The sequence below is a fragment of the Osmerus mordax genome, chromosome 10 (genome assembly GCF_038355195.1).
Source record: "Osmerus mordax isolate fOsmMor3 chromosome 10, fOsmMor3.pri, whole genome shotgun sequence".
In the NCBI taxonomy this organism is placed as follows: domain Eukaryota; kingdom Metazoa; phylum Chordata; class Actinopteri; order Osmeriformes; family Osmeridae; genus Osmerus; species Osmerus mordax.
Window position 1 is genome coordinate 3,207,028 of NC_090059.1, and position 22,662 is coordinate 3,229,689.

At 44.0% G+C, this 22,662-nt stretch overlaps 1 protein-coding gene across 2 annotated transcripts; it reads right to left on the bottom strand.

Moving 5' to 3' along the window:
• Nucleotides 1-946: 946 nt before the first annotated feature.
• On the bottom strand, nucleotides 947-22,448 carry zranb1a (zinc finger, RAN-binding domain containing 1a). Of its 2 annotated transcripts, none has more exons than XM_067245230.1 (10): nucleotides 22,205-22,448; nucleotides 20,615-21,483; nucleotides 10,016-10,203; nucleotides 8,059-8,212; nucleotides 7,242-7,313; nucleotides 6,576-6,774; nucleotides 6,025-6,145; nucleotides 5,162-5,291; nucleotides 2,428-2,657; nucleotides 947-2,210 (listed from the first exon to the last, which is right to left on the bottom strand). In XM_067245230.1, exons 2-10 carry the CDS (start codon nucleotides 21,456-21,458, stop codon nucleotides 1,992-1,994), a joined length of 2,157 nt encoding a protein of 718 aa, XP_067101331.1. In that variant the 5' UTR covers nucleotides 21,459-21,483; nucleotides 22,205-22,448; the 3' UTR covers nucleotides 947-1,991. The 2 variants fall into 2 exon arrangements, with proteins under 2 accessions (XP_067101331.1, XP_067101330.1); XM_067245229.1 differs by having other exon boundaries at nucleotides 7,978-8,212.
• Between the last annotated feature and the right edge of the window lie 214 nt (nucleotides 22,449-22,662).

The window sequence follows — 22,662 nt, forward strand, 5'->3', positions numbered from 1 at the left end:
AGTATGTTTTTGTTTTTAGTGTGAGTATTTGTATTTGTTTCTTGTACAAGGTGAACATTTAGCATTCAGTGCAGTTCAAATAAAAGATACAATTCTGAGAACCAATTGTCCGTCAGTTTCCATGTGAGAATGATTGACTGGGTGACAAAGATATCTAAATTAATACTGGACATTTGCACTGTTCAGATAATTACAACTGACTTCAAGATCATTAGGTTTAACTTCTGTCCTTGTGATATACTCTGTGACTGCCACTAGGGAGCACCCTGTGACAAATATTGAATCATTGCTGCTCCTCAAATGGAAAGGGTTTAGGTCAAGGCATTTATCTTGATATGAGTTCATTACAATGAACAGCTCACTCCAAAATACAAGTCTTGGAAGTCAACCATTATAGACTGGTCTGGCTGGTGAGTGTGACATGATCACTAACGGAAACAGAAGAATGTCAGAATGGTAGACCAGCAACAGGATTTCTTTTGTATATTTACACACATATATATCAGGCATGCAAACAGGTCAGGGGTATATATTGTGTGTGTATATAATTCACACACAAACACACACACTGTATATTTACATGGCACTATACAGATTTTATTATATACAATGATAGTCTTTGATGGGTCAATGTAGGTCACGATTTAACTGTATGAGTTGCGGTTTCAGCACATTAGGAAGCTACATAAACAACCTGGGTGTATGTGTAGCTTCCCTGTAGTCTTGCTGAGTAAGCGGAGAGGTACACCAGACCCGCAAACCCAAGCCGGGAGGATTTGAGGCAGCTGTGTAGGGGAGGATAAGGAGGAGGAGGTGAGGCAGGTGTCCCCCTTCGTTTAGGTATGAAGCTTCAAGGACACAAAACTGGAGGTGGAGCACTGAGAACCCACTCATCATAGCACAAAGGAACATCAGGTAGGGGAACATAAACACACGAGAATCCCAATATGAGTGAGTCAATTTAATGTTAATGCACTCTTTAGAAAGAGGTGTTTGGTTTTTGCTTCTCCTCCCACCCACATCAACATCAAAACGAGGTACTAAATCACACATAAAAAATAAAATAAACAGATACAAATCAGTAAACTGAAGGTTTTTCCCCTCGTGGAAGGTTTTTTTTGTGTGCAAAGTACAATGTCTTCAAGACTGAATCAAAACAGAAAAAAGCAAACAAAACAAACAATCCAATTACAGACTGAATTAAGTATTGAACACCTTCGCACGCTAGCCCTCCTAAACAAATAAATATTGTCCAACCTCCTGAAGTAGTTAGAAGGTTTACAAAAACACAAACAAGAAAAATAGATGCTCTTTAATCTCATTAGACACACACACACAGGGATAAATGCTTGTGACTTGTAAGCAAATTCTGTCAGGCAATATCTCTAAATAGAATTTCTCAACGAGTGCAGCAAGAAGAATTATTTAATTATGAACTCTTCCCTAAATATGTGGGGGTAGGTACCTCTGGTTTCAGCTCAATTCCAAAAATAAAGGAGTGTATTGGAGTCTGAAGAGGAAGAGACCGGTGATGAAAAGCCTGTAATATGTTTTGTGTGTTCGCAAACAGAAAAGATTTTGTTAGTTGTATCGCAGAACACATGCATTATTAAACTGGGGTGCGTATGTGTGGGGAGGAAAACAAAAAAAATCTTGTCGGGATTTACATAAGCGACTGTAATCCTTTATTTGTAATAATGAGATACTATTTTTGAAGCAGTAATTCTGTATCTAGCATTTTGTCCTCTGTAACTGGTGGATTGTTGATGTTGCTGTCCCTGTTCATGATCAGCGCCTCCCCAGTGTCCTTCAGGCAGCTAGCCCTCTCTCTCCAGTGCGTCTGTGGTGACGGCACACCACATCCTTCATAAGGATGAGGAGGATCTCTGCCTGCGTGTGCTCTGCCCTCCTGGACTAGGGGAGGGGAAGTCCAACCTCCTTAGCTTGTGTCCCACAGCGCCCTCTCTCGCTCTCCTCTCCCCCCCCGGTCCTCACTCGTCCTCCTCCTCCTCTTCTTCCTCGCCGTCGGAGAGCGAGGCGCAGGGGCGGATCTGCCGGTATCCGTCCAGCCACTTCTCAACCATCTGAGTGACCAGGGGGTGGTTGCGGCGACGGGAGCTCTTCTGCATGGCGGCCAGTACTCCCCCCTCCGTCACGCAGCAGTCCAGCCACTCTCTCAGCAGCCTCTCCTGCTGCTCCTCGTTGCCCATCTGGCAGGAGGGAGGAGAAAAGGGTGACAGCGAGGAACAGAGGGTGAGAGGGGCTCACAGTAATGGATAGAATCCCCACAGCAAAGACCAAGAACGAGCTCAGTCATACTCAAAGAACACACCTCATAATAATAAAAAACACCCCACAAAAAAACCTGTCAAACCTGAGTGCTATACACCAATACAGTTAGGCTCAAACACCAGTGACCAAACGTACCTCTTGCGCGGACAGGAAGTGGATGTGCAGCAGCTTCCTCTCACTGTCCACCAGCGGCAGAAAAGTGACGGTGACGTCGTCATCGGTGTTCAGGTTTGCGCCGGCGCCACGATTGTCATAGCCGTCGTTCTCCATGGCAACCAGGGCGGAGAAGTGGCCCCGTGTGTAACCCAGGGCGATGGGGCTCTTCCAGCAGAAACTCTGCTCCCAAAGGAGGGGCAGGTACACACCTGCGGACACACACACCGGTCAGTCCAGCAAGAAAGACAAGACAAAAAAGTCCTAAAATGTTTTTTAATCCACATCCCACAAACCCCACAAGGAACACAGCCCAGACCTCAGATTACACTGTGTGTGATCACTGAGGCCAAGCACAATTTACTACCAGACCCTGCAGTAATGCTAGCTTTGGGTGGGTGGGAATCAGAGGGGGGGGGGCGCCTGTGGACAACTGGCCCATTGTGAATTAGCTACATAGAGGTGGTGGAGAGCTTCTGTGTGTTCTCTCCGTCTGGTGCAGCCTGGTGCCCTGGTTTATATGACCTCCCTCCCTCCTGCCTATTCCAGGGGGTTGCTGGGTGATTCTGGGCCTACATTCCTGCCTACTCTGTTAGGATAAGTGGATAGGAAGCTCATTTACGAGCATAGCACACACTGCCTTCCAAAAAGTTGCAAATGATTGCTGTATTAACCCTTTACATTTGAAACACAACTTCGACTCAATGGCTGAGGGTTTAGGTCTCTGTTCTACTTCCCATACGAATTTGGATAGATGGGTTGTGTCTAGGGGTGTAACGATACACTCACAGCTCACGATACAATACATATCACAATACTGGGTGTACAATACAATACATATCATGATATTTCAAACATAATTTTTTATGAAACAAATTCAATTAACAGATTTTTTCCAAAACGTTAAACATTTGCCAATAATTTTCTTTGTTGTACATACAATTGAGTTCACTCAGTTCAAGCGATTTCTGTGAATGCAGTGAATGCACGCGTGACGCAGGTGCAGAGTAGGTCACGTGCTGGTGGCTCAACCAATAGGATGAGACGGACGTTTGATCAATATTGTAAAAATATTGCCATAACTCTTTGATACATATTGTAAAAATGTTGTATTGCAATATATTGTTCCACGATATATTGTTACAGCCCTAGTTGTGTCACAGCATTTCTGGATGCTATGCCTCCCACTTGAAACTCCAGAACATACCTAGGATGAATCCATCAAACTGTCCGACTAATCCACCCTGTACTGCTTCTAGACTCAAAACCCCATGCTGTGGACAAGCAGACTGAACAAGCTCTTTTCAGGCCCTGAGCCCAATAAGACGAAGCAGGATTTAGGGTTAGCGAGGTAACTTCAGATTTAACTCTGAATTTTCAGTGTCACAACGGTGGTTCACTTATTAACAGGATAGATCACCATGGTAACTCATGCTGCACACCTAACCTGCTCCATAGCAGGTTGTTTGAAATAACAGATCAACATCAGTGTTTCCAACACAGACTAATTTGTGGCGGTGCACCACACAATCAACACCGGCCGCCACATATTGCGTTTCGTTATTTTTAAGCTATTTAAAACACGCAGCTTATTCGTTCAGCTGCATTTCCTTTCCCTGCTCTTCCTCCGTCTGTCTGTCACTCACACGTCTCTCTCACACACACACACACACACACACACACACACACACACACACACACCGTGTCTGTCCATGAAACGAGATCATCCCTGGAAACGTGGAAGCTTGGCCTCTTTGGTGCAGAGAAGACGGCAGGCGAAATTCACAAGTTCACCAAAGGTAAAAAGTGCTATAAAAAAGATTTTATATTTGAATACAATGTTATCAGTGTGTTAATGTTGGAGTCCCGACCCGACCCTTGCAAACAAGCGATTGCGGTTTCTTTAGAGTTAACTAGTCGCAAGATTGTGGTAAAATGCAGTTGGGTTGTCGAGGTCAAAACACTATATGTAGCAGCTGTGAATCAAATAAACGTAGCTATTATAAATAATGTTATGTAATTCTTTTTTAACTCTTACACTGAATGTTTGCTGCTTTAATCCAGATGAGTATTGTCCGCGACTGAAAAAGGCACATGTTGAGGATGAGGACCATGTCTCGGTCTCTTACAGGGGGTCAGATAGCTGAGCGGTTAGGGAATCGGGCCTAGAAGGTTGTTGGTTCGATTTCCGTCCGTGCCAAATGACGTTGTGTCCTTGGGCAAGGCACTTCACTCAACTTGCCTCGGGGGGAATGTCCCTGTACTGTAAGTCGCTCTGGATAAGAGCGTCTGCTAAATGACTAAATGTAAATGTGTGGATTCTGGGTTGGCCCTGTGGATTTTGTTAAGGTGTTAATAATTTTTTATTAATATTTAATATAATAAAGTTCTGTGTAACGAATTCTTAACAAAGGAATTATTTTGACCCCCCCCTCCACCACTAGCCTGGTCCTAACCAGACCCTAGTACATTTCATTTGTACAGAGGGTCTGGGATCACTCCATTGACAAGCGTTAACTTCCTTGAAGGCGGGTACTCTGTTGAAGTTTAAAACTATTGGATCTGCCCAGAGCCACTCTGATCTGCCATAACCAATCGCTAGCGTTCGCCTTAGCCAACTCCTTCACCACGGAGCTAGCTGTGGACATATGCCAAGGCCTTGGCATATGTCCACTATAACCTTTTCTTGTAGGTGGTATTTTTTTATGGAGCTTACCTTGAAAACGAGTGTAGCCTAATGTTTCTCCTCGAAAACTCTTGTAGTATTTCACTCCGTAGACGATGATTGGTCTGCGAAGGATGTGTGCAAGGACGAATATATGGGTCTGCTCCAGGCTGGCTCCTGGCTGTTGGGGGAAGGGGAGTGGGAGGTAGCCAGGGGTCAACAGAAAACACACCATACCCATCAGATCCACTAATAAGCAAATAACGTGTTCAAAAGGGGAGGAGAGACAATAATGAACAGGGTTATCGCATTGTGGATTCTCGAACTAAACACAGGGTGAATTGAGTGACAACATTTCAGTTATTTGATGAGAAGAGAGGAGCCCCTCGTGGTAATCCAAACAGGACAGGAGGGTTGGGTTGAGCCCTGGCTCAGTGTGGCTGTTTCAGACAGTCTTGAGACTGCTGTGGGGGAGGGAGAGATCCGGAACAGACACTCTAGTGTCTAAAGTCATCTTGTGATGTAATAACGTAAGAGCAGTACGGTGTGGTTTAGTGTATATTATAGCGCAATACAATGAAATCTAGTTTAGTGTTCAGTGTGGCCTAGTATAGTGTAATACAGTACAATGTAGTGTAATGTGGAACAGCGTAGTCTAGTGCTGTACAGTACAGTCCTGTGTGGTCTAGTACAATATAAGACGGTGTAGTACAGTGTAGTAAAATACAGTGTACAGTACAGCATAGTCTTGCGTAGTGTCTCACCCGACTGGCTAGTGAGAGGGTGCGTGTGTGTGTGTTCCTGACTGGCCAATGAGAGGATGTGTGTGTGTGTGTGTGTGTACACTTTACTGGCTAGTGAGAGGATGTGTGTGTGTGTACACCTGACTGGCCAGTAAGAGGATGTGTGTGTACCTGACTGGCCAGTGAGAGGATGAAGGCCCAGTCCTCCTGCCACTGCTCCTCCCTCAGGGAGAAGTGTAGACCGAAGCTCTGAGAGTACCATGACTCCCACTCCTTCCAACGAGAGTAGAACCTGCGCACACACACGCACGCCCACACACACGCACACAGATTTTAGATGGGTTGTGGACGTCATCACTAGGGTTGGGTACCAAAACCCGGTGCTAATATGGCACCGGTACCTATATGACGGGTATGTACTGGACCAAATCAGAACGCAGATTTTAGTGCCTCATTTCATTGCCACTGCCACTTAAATGCCTGAGCTGTCGATTGAAATATTAGCCTTATGTGCTCCGAAACGGACATAATAAGCATCATAACCACACATGTCATCCACTGTCATTTTGTGGCAAAACCTCTTTTTTTAAGTATCGGTTCAGGTACCATTTAGGAAGTCTTAAAAGTATCAATTTGGTACCGGTATCGTGAAAACCCAAACGATACCCAACCCTAGTCATCACTGAACAGGATATGACCGAATCTCCTGTGAGACTGCTCACCAGTGGGAGCAGTCGTGCAGGCTGTCGTGGAGCGTCTTGCGCAGGACTGAGTCCTTGTCATAGATCCCCCATGTGGCCTGGAGGACCGAGTCCAGCAGACAGTCCCCGGCCGTACGGTTCCACAGCGCGTACAGCCGGCTGTCCAGACGAGTCCCTAGCTCCAGGGACCAGTTGATGACCGGAGACTCCTCCTCCAGCTCTGCTCAAGTCAGGAAGACAGAGGGAGAAGAGGAGAGAGGACAATGGGAGGAAAAGAGGAAACAGCGTTAGGAGAGAGAACAGCGTGAGTGTGTGTATGCGGGTTGGGGGGCGAGGGGTGCAAAGGACACAGTCGAGTCACTTAATGACTACTCTCTGGTTCTACAGCAACCAACTGGAGAGTCTGTCCTGTAACCCAATTACAGCAGATTAAATAGGTCATAAGACACCTCAGAGAGCTGCACCAGTAATGACCAGCCCAGGCGGGCACATAGTGTTCAAGGGACGTGCCATTGGGTAAGTGCATGGTAGGGGAAATGAGAAAGCTCAATTAGCGTAATTAGAGGGGGGATTGAGGAGATGGGAGGGGCTGGTAAGGTTGGTAGCTGGCCAGTGAATGGCAGATTCAAGCCCTAGCTCTCCCTTCTCCTCACCAGCCCACCTTAGGATTGTGTGAGAAATCTTTACCTTTCTGTACATCTCGGTCCAAAACTTCATCAAACAGCTTTTCCTGGACAGCTGGGGGCAGGTCTTCGATGTCTGCAAAACAAAACAAAACTCAGAAAGCAGTCAAACAAACAACTTTTAAAGCAGTGCCCATCTGAAACTGAAGCAAAATGTCATAAAAATATTATCAAACGGTCAACTGTTAACATGAACTTTTCTGTGGTAGGGTCATTTGACTGTGCGGTACTGAACTACGTGCATACACACATCAGAACACTGGTGGCCTTTTTCTGACTCGACAGTGAATGCTTTGACATTGTCATGGGCCTCGTGGTGGTCCAGGGCCAAGTCTTGCCTCCTGAAATACTTGTCATGATAAAAAATATTTTTAAACTACATAATCTGTCATCCCACGGTGGCCATAAATAGGAGTACCACCAGGGACTCACTGAGGCACAAATGCTGTCATGGTTACACCACAGGGCAAGACATGCCCTCCTGAGACGAGCTGACCTACCGCGCTCCCCACCCCCCGGGGAGACTTGCGTTTTGGTGAGAACACACACATATGGATTAATTTCTTGTCTCTCAAAATACAGTATTATAGCTGCACAATGTTCAATTATATAGATTGTCTTGTGTATTGTTTGAATAAGTCAGCTCATGGAGATCCTTGCTTTCCCAAAATAAATGAAGAAGAAAAGAGAGACGCAGATAAACATTTTGTCTTTGGCATTGAAATTTGAGGGCCACTTACATGGCTGTTGAACCTGTCTGTCTGAGTGTGTTTGAGGGTGTGTGTGTGTGCGTGTGTGTGTGTGTGTGCGTGCGTGCAGACCGGCAGGCAACGTGAAGGTGACTAGGTCAGTGAGGAAGTAGCAGGCAAAATCTCCCTTGCGCTGGTGCAGCGAGGCGGCAATCTCCCTGCGGATCTGCTCTGTCAGCTCAGGGCATGCCATGGCCGGGATGCACTTGGCTGCCTGCTGGCTCACCTGGGGGGCACAGAGACAACCAGGTTACCAGAAGAACACTCGCAAGCCAGCACGCCATGAGGGGGCATAAGTCCAACAACTGGGCCTCAACTCTGACCTTATATGACTACACACAAAAACACATTCTGAATTGCGTTTCCTGTGGAACTTTATCATACAATATCCCTTAAAAAGAAGACATGCTGAAGATGTCTTTGGCTAGCGCATCAGCATAACACCCCATTGACCCCGTTTACCGTCCTCCCATCACATCCCATCCTTCCGGCTTCACTCCTGTTATTGGGTGTGTGGCCTTACTGGGCGTCAGCTTATAAGGGCTCTGTATGGCACCACCTCACATCAGCTCTGTGGCATCAGTGGACCAATGACAGGGCAGCATTCTGGGCTAATCCTCCACCTAATCCTGAGGGAGCGTTTCTCCTGCATTTAGTCATCATTCAGTCTGCCATGTCTCTAAAGCACAGCATCTGAAAACAGAAACTTAAACGATTGAAGCAAGACTTAATCTATATGAGATCGGTTTTAGAAAGTCTCACTTGGGAGACCACTTATTTGCACTGAAGTAACAAGGATAACGTGAGAGACTGCGTTAGTTTCTCTATTCTACCGAGAAAACATTAGTCAACTTTCTCTTAAGTCTGGTGGGTCTTCATTTCCTTACAGCGTTGTTCTGCTGATCTGGGGTCTCATTTATAAACGTTGCATACGCACAAAACCGGCCTGAAAATGTACGTACGCCACTTCCCATGCAAAAGTTGTGATTTATACACCACACCTGGAGGGCAGAGAGAGGGAAAGAGAGAGAGAGCCAGCGATGGCAGAGATTAGAGGGATAGGGGGTGGCCTGCTTCAAGGACTGTGTTTGGAATTCTTGCATGCATAGAACACAGGGCTATCTCTTGACACCTGTCTCTCCAAGTCTACAGCATATAAAAACATTATGCTTACATTATGTTAATATGAATAAGATAGACAAATCCAATAACAGCCACTGTTGGCAAACAGGTCACAGTAAGACAGACATTATATCATGTCAAAAACTGGAAATACAGTCATTAAGCTCCCGCGCAATCGCTACACTCTACGTCCTCGTTATCAATCCAAACTTTAATACTGTTCATAACAAAACCGGCATGAAGAAATGTGTGAATACGCTGCCATAATGTGGGTTTTCGGGCCTCCACCTCGCTTACAAGTAGGGTACTTCAATTTCAGTGTCTGAGAACTTTCGCTTTTTTGTTCTTTTCCCATCAGTCGCCATGATTCACCGTAAAGAACAATCGCATGCCAGGGTCATTTAATATACTGGATTAGCATTCATGAGGTGCTTTGCATTGACCATTCAAAATGGGTGTGTTCAGGGCGGGGTAAAATGCTGATTCACGTACGCACACTTGTGGGTAATCTGTGATTTATAAAGGGAACATTGCTTACAGGTGTGCGGATGCACGGTTTTATAAGTCAGATTTTTTGGGGGGCGTACACCATTTTAGGCTTTTGGACGTACGTACACTTTTAGTAAGAATCCTATGCACAGTTTTTGAAATGAGACCCCTGAACTTTGTTTACGGTTTGGGTTGGGGCCGTGGAATGAATGGACTGCCCCGTTAATCTGCTCAGTACTATATTCATGGGCTTCGGTACCTCAGAGGAGATGGTATTACCGGATATTATATGGGGCACTGCGCATTTGAGATTTGACGCCCCTTAATCCCCTCTCAGTCTAGTGCTGAGAGTCCTACTCTGCTCCAGCCTCCAACCCTCCCTCCTTCCCTCCCTCCCTCCCTGATGGAGAACACTCACCTCTGTCAGCAAGATGGCCAGCATGTCCTGCCTCTGGAAGCGGATGGCCAGATGGACCAGGGTGAAGCTGTCGTCGAAGGCCGAGGGTCGGTTGAGGAGGCGCACCTCATCGGCACTGAGCTGGCGGGCGATGTCGCCACCAGACGACTTGTAGGCCTCCACCGCTGTCAGGTCTCCCTCCACCACACCTGGAGGGCAGAGAAAGAGGGCAGAGAAAGAGGGCAGAGAGAGAGAGAGAGAGAGAGAGAGAGAGAGAGAGAGAGAGAGTGATGGCAGAGATTACAGGGATAGGGGGTGGCCTGCTTCAAGGACTGTTGAATTATTGCATGTATAGAACACAGGGCTATCTTTTGACAGAAGTCACCTGTCTCTCCAAGTCTACAGCATATAAAACATTATGCTTACATTATGTTAATATGAATAAGCTAGACAAATCCAATAACAACCACTGTTGGCAAACAGGTCACAGTAAGGCATAGACATTATATCATGTGCAAACCTATCATAAGAAAAGTTTTTTCCGAACATCGTACTCATAATGGAACCCTGCAAGCGCCAGCAAGTTTGGATAAGAGCCTTAGTGTTTGGAAAAGCTCCAGAGAAAAGTCCTAGTCAGTAATTAAATGCAAGATATAATTGACAGCCTGTCATGTTCATTAAAGCCACACAACACCATCCATCAAGTCTGAATATGCTTCATGCTGTTCCTAGTCACTCTCAATTAACCTGAATTTGGCGACTTAATTCTGGTGCCGATGACTGAGCTAAGTCTCAGAGAGGCAGAGTCAAATATCTAAACATGGCAGGTGCATGAAGCCAGTGGATTCTCCTCAGGCCCCTGACATCAAAGAGTAATTCAAATATGACCTCTAGTCCACACAGCCCCTCTTGTGGACTTTGATGCAAGTGTGCTTCCTACTTAGCTTCTTCTACAATGCAGAACATGATCTGGGGAGAGGCATTACACAAGCTCCAGTTTAGGAGCTAACTCCTGCTGTTAACCAGTCTCATTTTCTGTTGTTGTGGAAATGAGAGCCAATGGGAGATAGTACTTCAGCGACCACCGGAAAAGTTGGGATCATTTTAACAGGCTGACTCCATGACGGAGGAAGAACATGCTTTTGTAGGGAAGAAGCCATGAGTTACCTCTTCAGAGGGCTGGGATGTCTCAGAACATCCTGTCATGCCCTAGACTACGGCAATAGTCAGCAAACAGTCTCAACCTCTCTCAGTGTTAAAATCAGTAGAAGTAGGCTTCCTTCTAAAAGCTTTTTTGGCGTTTACCGAGCGTTTAGTTTAGTAATGGACGAAAAATGTAATAGAGTGCATAAGAAAACATTCTGGTCATTAACAAGTATCACAGACTACAGTCACCATTGGCTGACAAAGAAAATTATTATATTAAACTTGTTCAAACACTGTGTTTAAAACACTGTCTGTTTTCTTCTGCGGACTCAGTGGGATGTTAAGCTGTGTCCGGTGTAACCAGAGCTGAAACAACATCAGATATTGAATGAGGGGAAACACCAGGGCAGAATGAGATGAAGATTGCGAGGAAGTGCTGGTGCTAGGCTTTAAAGCTGCTGTAAAGCAAATTCCATGATTTGCTTCTCAGTACATTATATATGTGTGAAATTAGTTCCTGAAAGCATGTGCAAAGCGCAAAAACGTTGTCACAATGAAATGTGGAGTTAGACCGTTGAACAGTTTCTCTCCTGTTTTCAGCTCAGGTTTTGTATAGGCGGGGAAAAACCCAACCTATCTAATTACGACACAGCGACCTATCTACGTCAGATCACAGACGGTTGCATTCTGTTACTCAGCTGGTGCGATGCAAAGACAAAGTAATTAACACATTAAACAATCAGAGACCGCAGGTAGGTCTGTTCTGATATCTGCAATTGATTTAGCTAGTGTTGCTGTTGTTGCTAAATTCAATACATTCCTGTGGGCGGAGCTTCAGGTCCTTCAGGCCAGTCTCAAGCAGAGAAGATTGCGGATTTTCTCACGATTTCAAAGCCTAATTTAACATACCTGTCTGTGTTTTTGGTGGCCAAGCCGCGAACCTTTTCTTATTGTTGGAATGCTGCTTCAGCATTCCAAGTATTGTTCTTTGAATCTTTATTCAACTTCTTCATATTCTTCTTCTATTTCTTCCTTGACACCTTTCAGCGCCTTCACATCTTCAGCTATTAAAACCGTTCAGCTATCAAAAAATTCAGCAGTTTCAGGCTATGACTGCTATGACTTTTCAGCTTTCTACCTCTTATGTTTGAATTAATATAAATCAATATTCATAATATTGTTAACATGGTTTTCCAATTGAGTTTTTTTTTCAAATCCTCTCAAACTTCTTAAAACTTCTTCAACTTCCAAATCCTTCTTCTTCCTCAATCTTTCAGGTAGAGCCACCATTTAAACTTTAAAATGTTGACAAAACCCTGGGTGTAGTGGAATGGAGCTTCGGATGTCGTTGAAAAAATATTTCTAGTTTGCCAGCATTGCCACAATTTTCGCTCTTCATGCTTCGTTTTTGGATCAATAGATAGGTAATTGTGTGCTGGTCGTAGACAGTTGTCTGTTGAATCCAAAAGACGTACACATTTGTTCAGAGCCCCACGAAAGCGAGACAAAGTCCAACTCTCGCCCCATAGAGACCAATGCAAATCTGGTGACAAAATCGTCAGAGAAAGCAAAAAGAACAAGATTTTGAAACTGCCGGTAGAGACATATTTCTGACCGCACAGACATTTAAAGGACATCTCTAGTTTCGGCAGAGTCTTGGGTCTCGGAAAATACAATTTTATTGATTGGACGTGTAGTTTTGCGTCTAGGTCAACTTGTTTGAGGTGTGGATGCTAGGTAAATGTTCGTTTTTCTCTCTGCCTAGCTCGTTAGCTATCACAGCTGCGCCATCACCGTGGCAACCAAACAGACACGCACCATGAACGTTTTTTAAACTGCCAAAGGAGTTGTATTTCTGACCGCACAGACACATAAAGGATATCTATGGGTTCGGCAGTCTTGGAATGAAATATACGTAATTATGTGGGCAATGTAGAACAGCGGACAGATTTGATATTTGATCTTTTGTTAGTTATGGCCATAGACATAGGTTATAGCCATTCTAGTGACGCTACTGTCATCATGGCTGCTAATAGAACGGCGAAACCAGGTCACATATGGTCTAATAACTATCATTCATTACCTACCTACAAACAAATGCTTCGTAACTGAAGAGTATTTACTTTTTATTGGCGATATTGACAAAATAGGTTGAGGAACTTGTCTTTAATCAAAATATGGTCTCCGTTTTCAATTTGAAGCAGTAGATCTAGCTTATGTAGGAACTTTTCCATTGCATCCTCTCTCTAGCTTCACACCTTCGGTTATTATTCAAGCCTACGGTGTTAATACAGTCAGTAAAAATACCACTTTGACACACTTGCAAGAAATGATCCACTGGTTAGATGTAGCATGATCTTATTATTTAAGTATACAAAAACTCACCAGGGACAACGAAAACATTGGCAACCCTGCACTATGAATTATTATTTTGATGTCATCTTAAATTAAGTGTCTGAACAGGACTGGGTGTGCAGGCACACATGATTAGTTTCTCCTCCGTCTTGAACCTGAAACCTAGATTCTAGGTTAGAAATGTTGCCAGTCTGTTGCCAATGACCAACGGTTGCTACGTTTTTCCAGCAAGTTCAAGTCATTCCAGTGTTGTCCTTTTACCTTCAAATTCGTTCAACCCAGACTTCAGCAACTGGTTTTCTGCTAAATTTTCACACTTTCCTGCAGCTCATCTGTTTGAATTTTTGCCCTTATTGTTTTGGATTTTTCTTCTTCTTTTCTGCCTTCATCCTGCTCCAGGTCCTTTAAAAAAAATACCGTTCACAGCAGTACCTTCCAACTGCCAGTACTTTTGCATTTTTCTTCTCTTTTCTGTACTTTTCTGCCTTCATCTTGCTGCAGGTCCTTTCTCACATACATTTCAGGCCTTTTGAAACTCCAGCAAATAATTTTCTGCTAAATTTTCAAATTCTTCAGAATTATTTCTCTTTTTGCATTTTTCTTCTCTTTTCTGTAGTTTTATACCTTCGTCCAGCTCCAGCCCCTTTCAAAATTACCTTTCAGGCGCTTCAGCTTATAACTTTCTACTAAATTCGCTTTTTTAGCATGGTCAGCTATCCCCATTCATGTTTTCAGCATTCTCACTGCTGTTTCGCAGGAACAGCCGTTTCTAGTTGGGTGTGCTCAAGCCTTCGGCGAGAGCCCAACCTTTGTTCTCTCACAAATATATTTATTATTATTTATTTTTGCCCCCCTAAGCCTCAGTCAATATTTGGACTACATAGACAACCTAGGTGTCAAAAGTTTCGTCTTGGTAGCGATTGAGTTGCTTGTATTTTTATTTACACTCCGTTGCACAGTTTAGGAGGTTACAACATTTTTGTGGCAAAAAGTGTCTTCTGTCAACGAAGGGTACCAGTGCTAGCCTACGTCACTACGTCAGCACACGTTAGCAACGACGCATGGATACAACGTGATAGAGACGTTCTAGCACGCAAATTGGAGCTTGGATTATGAGTGAAAAATGCCAACCACCAAAATTACCAACCATTGGGTTTTGTTGAGAAAGCAATATCGAGTGGAACTGCCATCTCTGTTTTTTTATTTAGGTCGTGAAAGTCTTTGTAATTTGAGCGAGTGCGCGTCGCCCGTGAGACTGCCTAGGCGGCAGCCTTGCAAGCGTCATAGTAGTTTAGTATTTTCGTAATTTTATACACAAGTTTTTGAGCCGTTTCAGCTCTACATCCTAAATTCCTCCCCTCGATGCAATCCACTTCCGTTCTGGCGGGCTGGGTTTGTTTTGCTAGCTAGCTCCGTTGTGCCGATAAAGCACTGATATCGCAGTGACAAAGAGGATATCAAATTTACAACATGAAGAAAAGTGGTTCGGGAACGACGTGTGTGGTAGTTGGTTGCAAACACTCGAGAAAGCACCTGAACGAGTGGTTAGATAGAGAGTGCTACGACCACAAACCAGCTACGGAGAGTCCATGCGCTCCATTGTTTACATTTTTTCGCAAGCCTGATACCGACTCGGAATCAAGGACGTGGCTGAAGGCATTGAACCTAAAGAAACCCCCCCGTAACGTTTTTTGTTTGTTCCTATCACTTTGTTGACCAAAAACCAACCAAGGATAATCATTTCCCAGAGTTGTAGTTGGGATACAATCGCCCTCCCCAGCCAAAGAGGCGTCAATTCACCCAGCGGACCACTGCCTCCACCCAGAATCTGATGAATGGTTTACTAATATAATGTCATAATAAATCATAAAACGTTCATTGATTTGTGAGCCATGCTTATTATTTTAACGATTGAAAACGGATGTATCACAGACGACCGCTATATCGTATGTCGTCCAACAGATGCTAATTATGCTAACGCCTCAGTCAACAAGGTAAAATTGACTGTTTTCGAAAGTAAACGTACTAATAATATCAGCGTACATCGTATTGTACATTAAATCTCACAATTGTGTTTTATATCACAATGTTAAATGAGCAATAAATTAAGTTTAGCATTTGTTGACGCTTGGAACTCTCCGTTTTGATTACATTGAGAGCAGAACGTTTGTCCTCCCTACCCAGATAAAGAAACGCAGACTTGAATCTGAGGGTAAGTTCAGCAACTTTAGCTATGAAGCTGACAACACTGTTAGCGTTAATTATGAAGAAGTTGTCATACACTAACATTGCTACCGGTATTTTGCTAAGGCAGTTGATTGTTTTGGAGATGTGACAAACAATGCCCACGATAGCTAACGTTACATCATCAGAATGGGATTTATTCGCCATGAAAGTTTGCACAGACAAGGAATTTGCTTTGGCAGGTTCTTCTCATCGTCATCCTCCCAGTTCTGCACTGAATAACAGTAACGCCATCTCCAGTCAATGTAGTAGAACCGTGATCCCAAGCTAGCATCGACATCTGTTTTTACACCGGCCGACGCTGTGCAAACCACTTACGGCGGAAATTACGTGCATTTGTGTAGAGTTATGGCGGCTCCCTGGGATTTGGCGCGTAAACTTGTGTATAGTTCGGTCCATTCCACACCAGAAAAACAGAAGGAGGGCAATGTTATGACGATATGACTATTGTGAAGACAACCAGGTGGTGAGATTATAATGTAGGTTGCTGTAAAAACTTTGGTTTGCTACGTGAGAGCCCCGTCAGCCTCCGTTGACGATTGCGTCAGCTGTTGTCGATCTCTGATGAGTATTTTCTTAAGTTCGTACCAGGGTCAATTCTACATCAAAAATCAGAAGGAGGGCAGTGTTTTAAAGATATGGCGATTGCGAAGATAGCCAGCGGGTCGGCATATTTTTGTGATTTGTGTAAAACTTGGAATTTGAGTGACACCGCGGCTTGTTTTGACATTAGCCTCAGTCAGACTCGGCTCGCCCACTGGCAGTGTGTCGTACTGTCTTCAAAGCAATGAAAACTATAATAACTATAATATTAAACTAAACTTTGTCAAAAGAAACGTTCTCATTTCCGGTGCTTTCAAACAATAAGTGAAATGTGGAGCAACAGCAGCTAGCTTGCCTCTAGCAAACTTATTTTGAATTAGCCATTTCCCCCTACATTAATGTCAAACTTATTTACGTTTTGGGGGGCATATTTTCAGTTAGCAGACGGTACTGTTTGAATCGCGATTCCACACTGCCAGTGACAACGTTGTTACAGTAGCTTGTTTCAAAGGGGGTTCGCAGCTGTTTCAAAGGGTGTTCTTAATGAAATATGCAATATGAGTAGGCTAAATGCTTGAAAATATCACTAGAAGGGAAAAACTTAGAGGACGGACCCACCTGCAACCGACGCAAGCAAGCACACCCTACAATTTCCCCAGAAATTGTACCCTCTCTAGTTATTATTATTACACATATTCTTCTGCCATGGGAGTCTATGGCAGCCCCTAGAACCACATGGTCAGAAGTTGTGAAATTTGGCACACTCTTTGGGACCAGTCCCCTCATCAATTTCACCAAGTTTCATGTCTCCCATTCCAACCATCTAGCGCCACCAATGGGTCAAAGTTGAAGGTGTGTTTACACACGTTAGCTTTGAACCATATGCCGCATTTTCCAAAATGAGGTATCATTGGATTCCCTGGATCAAGACAAGTTCAACGCACTCTATGACGTCATACCCAGTCATATAGATTCTCCGCCATTTTGAATATTAAGGAGAATAGTTTTTTCGCTACTCCTCCTACAATTCTTTTAGAATCTTCATAATTGCCACAGATGATCTTCAGACCAAGCCTCACAAAAGTTATCCCCTGGAGCTTTGATTTTCGCAACCGTTTGTTAGTTACAGCCAATCAAATTCAGCAACTGATCTGGAAAAAGGGAAGTGAGGTCATATCTTAGCGAATCTTTGATGCATTGACTCCAAACTTGGTGTATGGATTCATGACCCTGTTATTGAAAGGACCGAAAAAAGGTAGTGTCAGTTGAGCTAGGGGGCGCTACAATAGGACAAAATTGTGTTTTGACCAATAACTGTTGATTGGTTTGTCGTATTTAAGTGATTCCTATGTCTCGTGATATCTTAGGAGATCCCGTGTCTGACACATGTTAACTCTTGATACCAGACGAATTGATGAGGCCGCCATTTTTAATGAATGAATACAACTTTTTTCCCTACTCCTACACAATGTATCCAATATTCACCAGATTTGGCATAGATTATCTTCAGACCACAATCACCTTGATATGTCAAAATATGACAACCTTCCCACAGGAGAAACGGCTTACTTTTTTTTTATACAGTAACTGAACACAGTAAATTCCCAGCACTGAGAATAGCTCACTGGGATAAGATGGGTTCCTCTGAAGTGCAAGGTCTTAGGTTCGAATCCAGCCACAGTCATCAAGCATGTCATGATACTGGTAATGTAATGTAACATTACATTACATGTAATGTTTATCAGTTTAGTGAAGCCAGGTATGCCACAGTAGCTGTCTAGCAGTATAATCATAATGGTCACGATAATGTTTCATTCTCAGGGGATTTATACTCAAGAAGAGTCAGATTTATTGTGCTTTGTAGATATGTATCCTCTAACCTCTAGGGGGGCGATCCCGGGTGTGACACATGTTAACTTGTGATACCAGCCGAATTGATGCCGCCATTTTGAATGAATTAATAAAACGTTTTTACATTTAGTCATTTACATTTAGTCATTTTCGTCCTACCCCTCCTACAAAATGTATCAAATATTCACCAAATTTGGGACAGATTATCTTCAGACCACAATCACCTTGACATGTCAAAATAGGACTGAATTACAGCTGTTTAAACTTGGGCCAAATCTGACAACCGCTTGCCACAGGAAAAACTGCTTATATTTTTAACCAGTAACTGAACTCTGTGATTTCCAGCACTGAGAATAGCTCACTAGGATAAGTTGGTGTCCTAGCAACGGCAACGTCAGAGGTTAGAATCCAGCCAAAGCCGACGAGCTTGTCATGTCTCTGATTCTCTGTTTAGCGAGACTGTAAGCCACTGCAAAGGAAGCCAGGTACACCGCAGTCGCTAGCTACCTGTAGTCAAGCTGTATATAGTCAATGCAATCCTCACACAAACTATCAATTGATTTTAGATTTTCGAAACCGTTTGTCCGGTACAGCCAATCGAAATTGGCAGCAGAGAAACAGACACAAACAGAGCAAACAGAAAGTTGTGTCATATCTCAGCAAATCTTTGATTGGTTCACGCCAAACTTGCTGCATGTACTTGGAACCCTCTTCTGAGGATGTCGAAAGTTTCTTCTGGGTCATCTGACCTGCTTGGCCACCCCATTGCTGCTTGCAGCTATATTTTTCTATTCGAATTTGGATGGGTAGTTAACAACACATTCTTCTATGGTATGATAAACTCAAAACTCATTTTCAATTCCACTTTACAGCAGTTATAATAGGCTGCTTGGCTCATATATCTACTCCATGGACAAACACTAATGTCATTAAGGATGACTCCAATGGGCTGCTGATCACACAACCAACAGGATCTCAAGACCCCATATTGGAATTCAGTGTCAAGATTAGAAGGTTTTCTATGCTGCAAGTAAAGTTTTCTAATAATCGTTGAAGGGTAGAAAAGTTGGCTAAGCTAACACACTGGCAATAGCAATTCTAACTGTAGCATCAAGTTACACTCACTGCTGGTGTCACAAGACTATTCAGTTACTCAACCAGTGTACAAACTCTCCATGGTCAGACAGACACACCAGACACTGGGAGGGCAGTCCTTATGAAGGTCAGGTTTGTGGTCATGTGTTGTTGTTTTTTGCCTGTTGCTTCCATGAGTTGTCAAGTCTATTTTTACAGCTGCGTGCTGCCTGGCTTAAACTGACAGCAGTGTTTACAGGCCCTTTTGACTGGGAGCCAGCCAGGGGAGTTTTTGCACCTCCGTCCCTCTCTGCTGAGTCTTGCCAGGCCCATTCATATTCAAGGTCTATGATGTGCTCCCATTAGTCCAATCTACTTGGCAAAGCTTTTCACACAAAAAAAACACCAAAACTACTTCTAGTAGTTTCCCAAGTCTCAAAGGGACTTGATTCCAGTATGTTAGTCTGGGCCACAAATTCCATCTCACTGATTTGTCGTTATATTGCAATCCGTCTATCGTGTCAAAATAAAACATCATGCCATTACTGCACTCTAGTCTTCTAATAAACTCTGTGCATAACACATTTCTCGAGAATGCTCCATTGCCCAGACTATGCCACAAGCTCGGGCCCATTTATTTAGCTTATAGATCAAGCTCACTATTCAGTTTGTGCATTCAGCGACAGCAAAGAGAACTGGAAAACGCTGGCAGGGCACAGAAATGCTCTCTTTCAATACCAAAACATGGCTTAGAAAAGCCAGGCTACAGGCCAGGGACACTGACAGGAGTGAGGTCATCCTCTATGTAACAAAGGCGCTGAGGGGAAATTGAACCCAGTGCTATCAGGACAATGACCATAGAAATGATTGCCTCTGGAGCCTCCCTTCTCCGTCACCACTTCTGAGCATGACATCACAGAGGGCCAGAGAAGGCAGCGTTACAATACCACTGTTATGTTGAGAAAGGGACAAGGGCTGTGGGGGCTATAACTACAGTTCAACTATTCAGGTGAAGGGCTAACAGAGAGTAATAATAGTGAAAGTATCCAAACACACACAATCAGACCTCATACTCAATGATGTACTATTGGAGAATATCTGTGTTGGCAGAATCAGGGTCGTCAACTAACAGCTGATATGGTGCTTACATTTAGTCATTTAGCAGACGCTCTTATCCAGAGCGACTTACAGTAAGTACAGGGACATACCCCCGAGGCAAGTAGGGTGAAGTGCCTTGCCCAAGGACACAACGTCAGTTGGCATGACCGGCAATCGAACTGGCGACCTTCGGATTACTAGCCCAACTCCCTCACCGCTCAGCCACCTGACTCCCTGCTTGAGAGTTTTTGGTGGCAGATCAAAAGGGAACATGCAAGAGTCCCTCCTGTCCTCCAAAAAACAACTCACCAGCACAAGCATTGAGGAACAACCAATCAGTTTTCCTCATGCGGTTTTTAATCTGCTTCATCTTTTTGAAATCCACCTCCTGATCCTCTCTGCTGCTCATGGCTCCAGCTGCCAGCTCAATCATCTGGAAGTCCATTTTCACATCTGATTCCCTTTTGGAGGTAGGGGGGGACCTTCTCTGGCCCTGGTCCCCACTACAGCCTCCCCGCCACCTGGCCCGGTCCTGCTCATTGATAATGGAGGTGATGGAAGAGGGATTCTCAGATTCAGCCAGTTCTATAGCCTCCAAGTTGTTGGGCTTTGGGTGGTCGCACACCACACACTTCTTGGTCTTAGGCCAGTTCTGATAAGTGCAGGCTGAGCATGTCCAGTGCTGTGTGTGGGTGTTGAGTCTGTTCCTGTCATTGTACTCCTCACAGGGGTCTACGGGGGAGGAGGGTGCAGGACGGCAGCCGCCATTGGAGCCTGAAGTCTGAGGTGACTCTGTGGGCCTACGGGTCCTCTGGCGCTGACATAGGCACTGCGTGCAACGGATAGCACGGGGCCAATTCAGGTAAGTGCAAATCTGACAAGACCACTTACTGCTGGTTTCAGCAGTGGTGACTGGCCTGACGCGGGGTCTGGCACTGGAATCTGGGCAGATGAGGAGGCTGCTGCTGCCCTCAGTCCTTGAGGGGTCCCACTCTGGACCTGATTCTAGGGTAGGACTGCTCTTATAGGGCTCCTCCGTGATGATGGGTCCACTGGGTTTCTGGGCACGGCACATGGTGCACTTGACGGCAGATGGCCAGTTCTCAAAGGTGCAGTAGTCACAGGCCCATTTTACACCTTGTTCCGTCATCATGGATGAGGCTGCACTGGCTGACAGGCTGTTGAAATGAAGACACAAATGTCAGAGCTCCAAACTGTATATATATACCATATACTTACTTACTGATTGGGAAAACTCATTGGGATTGGTCATCTGTGAAATTTGTGAAGTCTTGGGCCCAAAAACTTGAGTTTCCGACAAATAAACAATGCCCTTTGACCACTGTCATACTACCACACACCACTAGGCTAGGAAGTGAATGACTAAATCTATCCTACCAACGTTGCCATTTGAATAAATAACTATATGTCCCTTATCCCAATTTCAGACCATTTCTGACTACATGTAGAAATAAAAGCTTAACAGTTATAACAACTAGTAAACACCTTTAAAAGGTAAGCAGATCAGAAGTTGATGCGAACATTGAGCATGGCTCAGACTATTCCCTGAAAAAGATAGCTAGTACAAGACAACAAATTGACTCGTGGGTCGAATGTAGCCTACAATAACACTTGAATTAACCTAATAAGGAAACCAATTCAATTCAGATGGTATAATTTTGCACAAAAAAAAAAGAAGTATAGGACGACATCTGTATTACACCCAAAGGCTAAGGCTCTATTCCAGCTAATAGACTGAGCTTTTGCTAGTTAGCTGTTGCTAGCTAACAATCAAAATAGAAAAGTAACAGGAATAGTCCTGCTGTTTTTTGCATGTGTTGACCCATGCCGGTACACTAGCTAACTGTTTCTTTTATTTATTATAAGTTGCAGTCTTACCGTTCGTTAATGCGTTTTCCGAAAGCCGAAACCACAACAAACAGGGCTGTCAGTCCACTCAGGTCCGGTTCCTCCGCCTTCTATCGATTTTTTCCCGATAACATTGCTTTTGTCGATCCTTTATCTTTCACATGTTTTCCGTTTTTCATACGATTAGATGTACAATTACCCACGTAATAATATCCCCCTTTTTATCTGAGTCATCTTAATAGTTGCTCCATGGTTTACATTGCCTCTGTTGTTAATGGCGGCGACAGGGACAGTAGACTACTGTGGCTGAGCCAAAATAAACCTGCAGTTAGAAAAGGCAGGAAACGTCATGAACCATCTGGTACTGAACAATGTTGATTGGGTAGTACTGTTTGTTAAATTGTATCTTTGACATGCACTTGATATTTTTTATATGAAGTTTTTTATATGCACCTACTGTTGTAAATGTATTCTACACAATTATTTCA

Coding starts and splice junctions, on each gene's coding strand:
- zranb1a (XM_067245229.1), bottom strand. CDS start 21,458: ATGATGACGGAACAAGGTGTAAAATGGGCCTGTGACTACTGCACCTTT. Junction 7,314..7,977: donor CAGACAGGTTCAACAGCCAT/GTAAGTGGCCCT, acceptor TTTGTTTTGCAG/ACATCGAAGACCTGCCCCCA. Junction 2,658..5,161: donor AGGCTACACTCGTTTTCAAG/GTAAGCTCCATA, acceptor GTGTGTCCGCAG/GTGTGTACCTGCCCCTCCTT.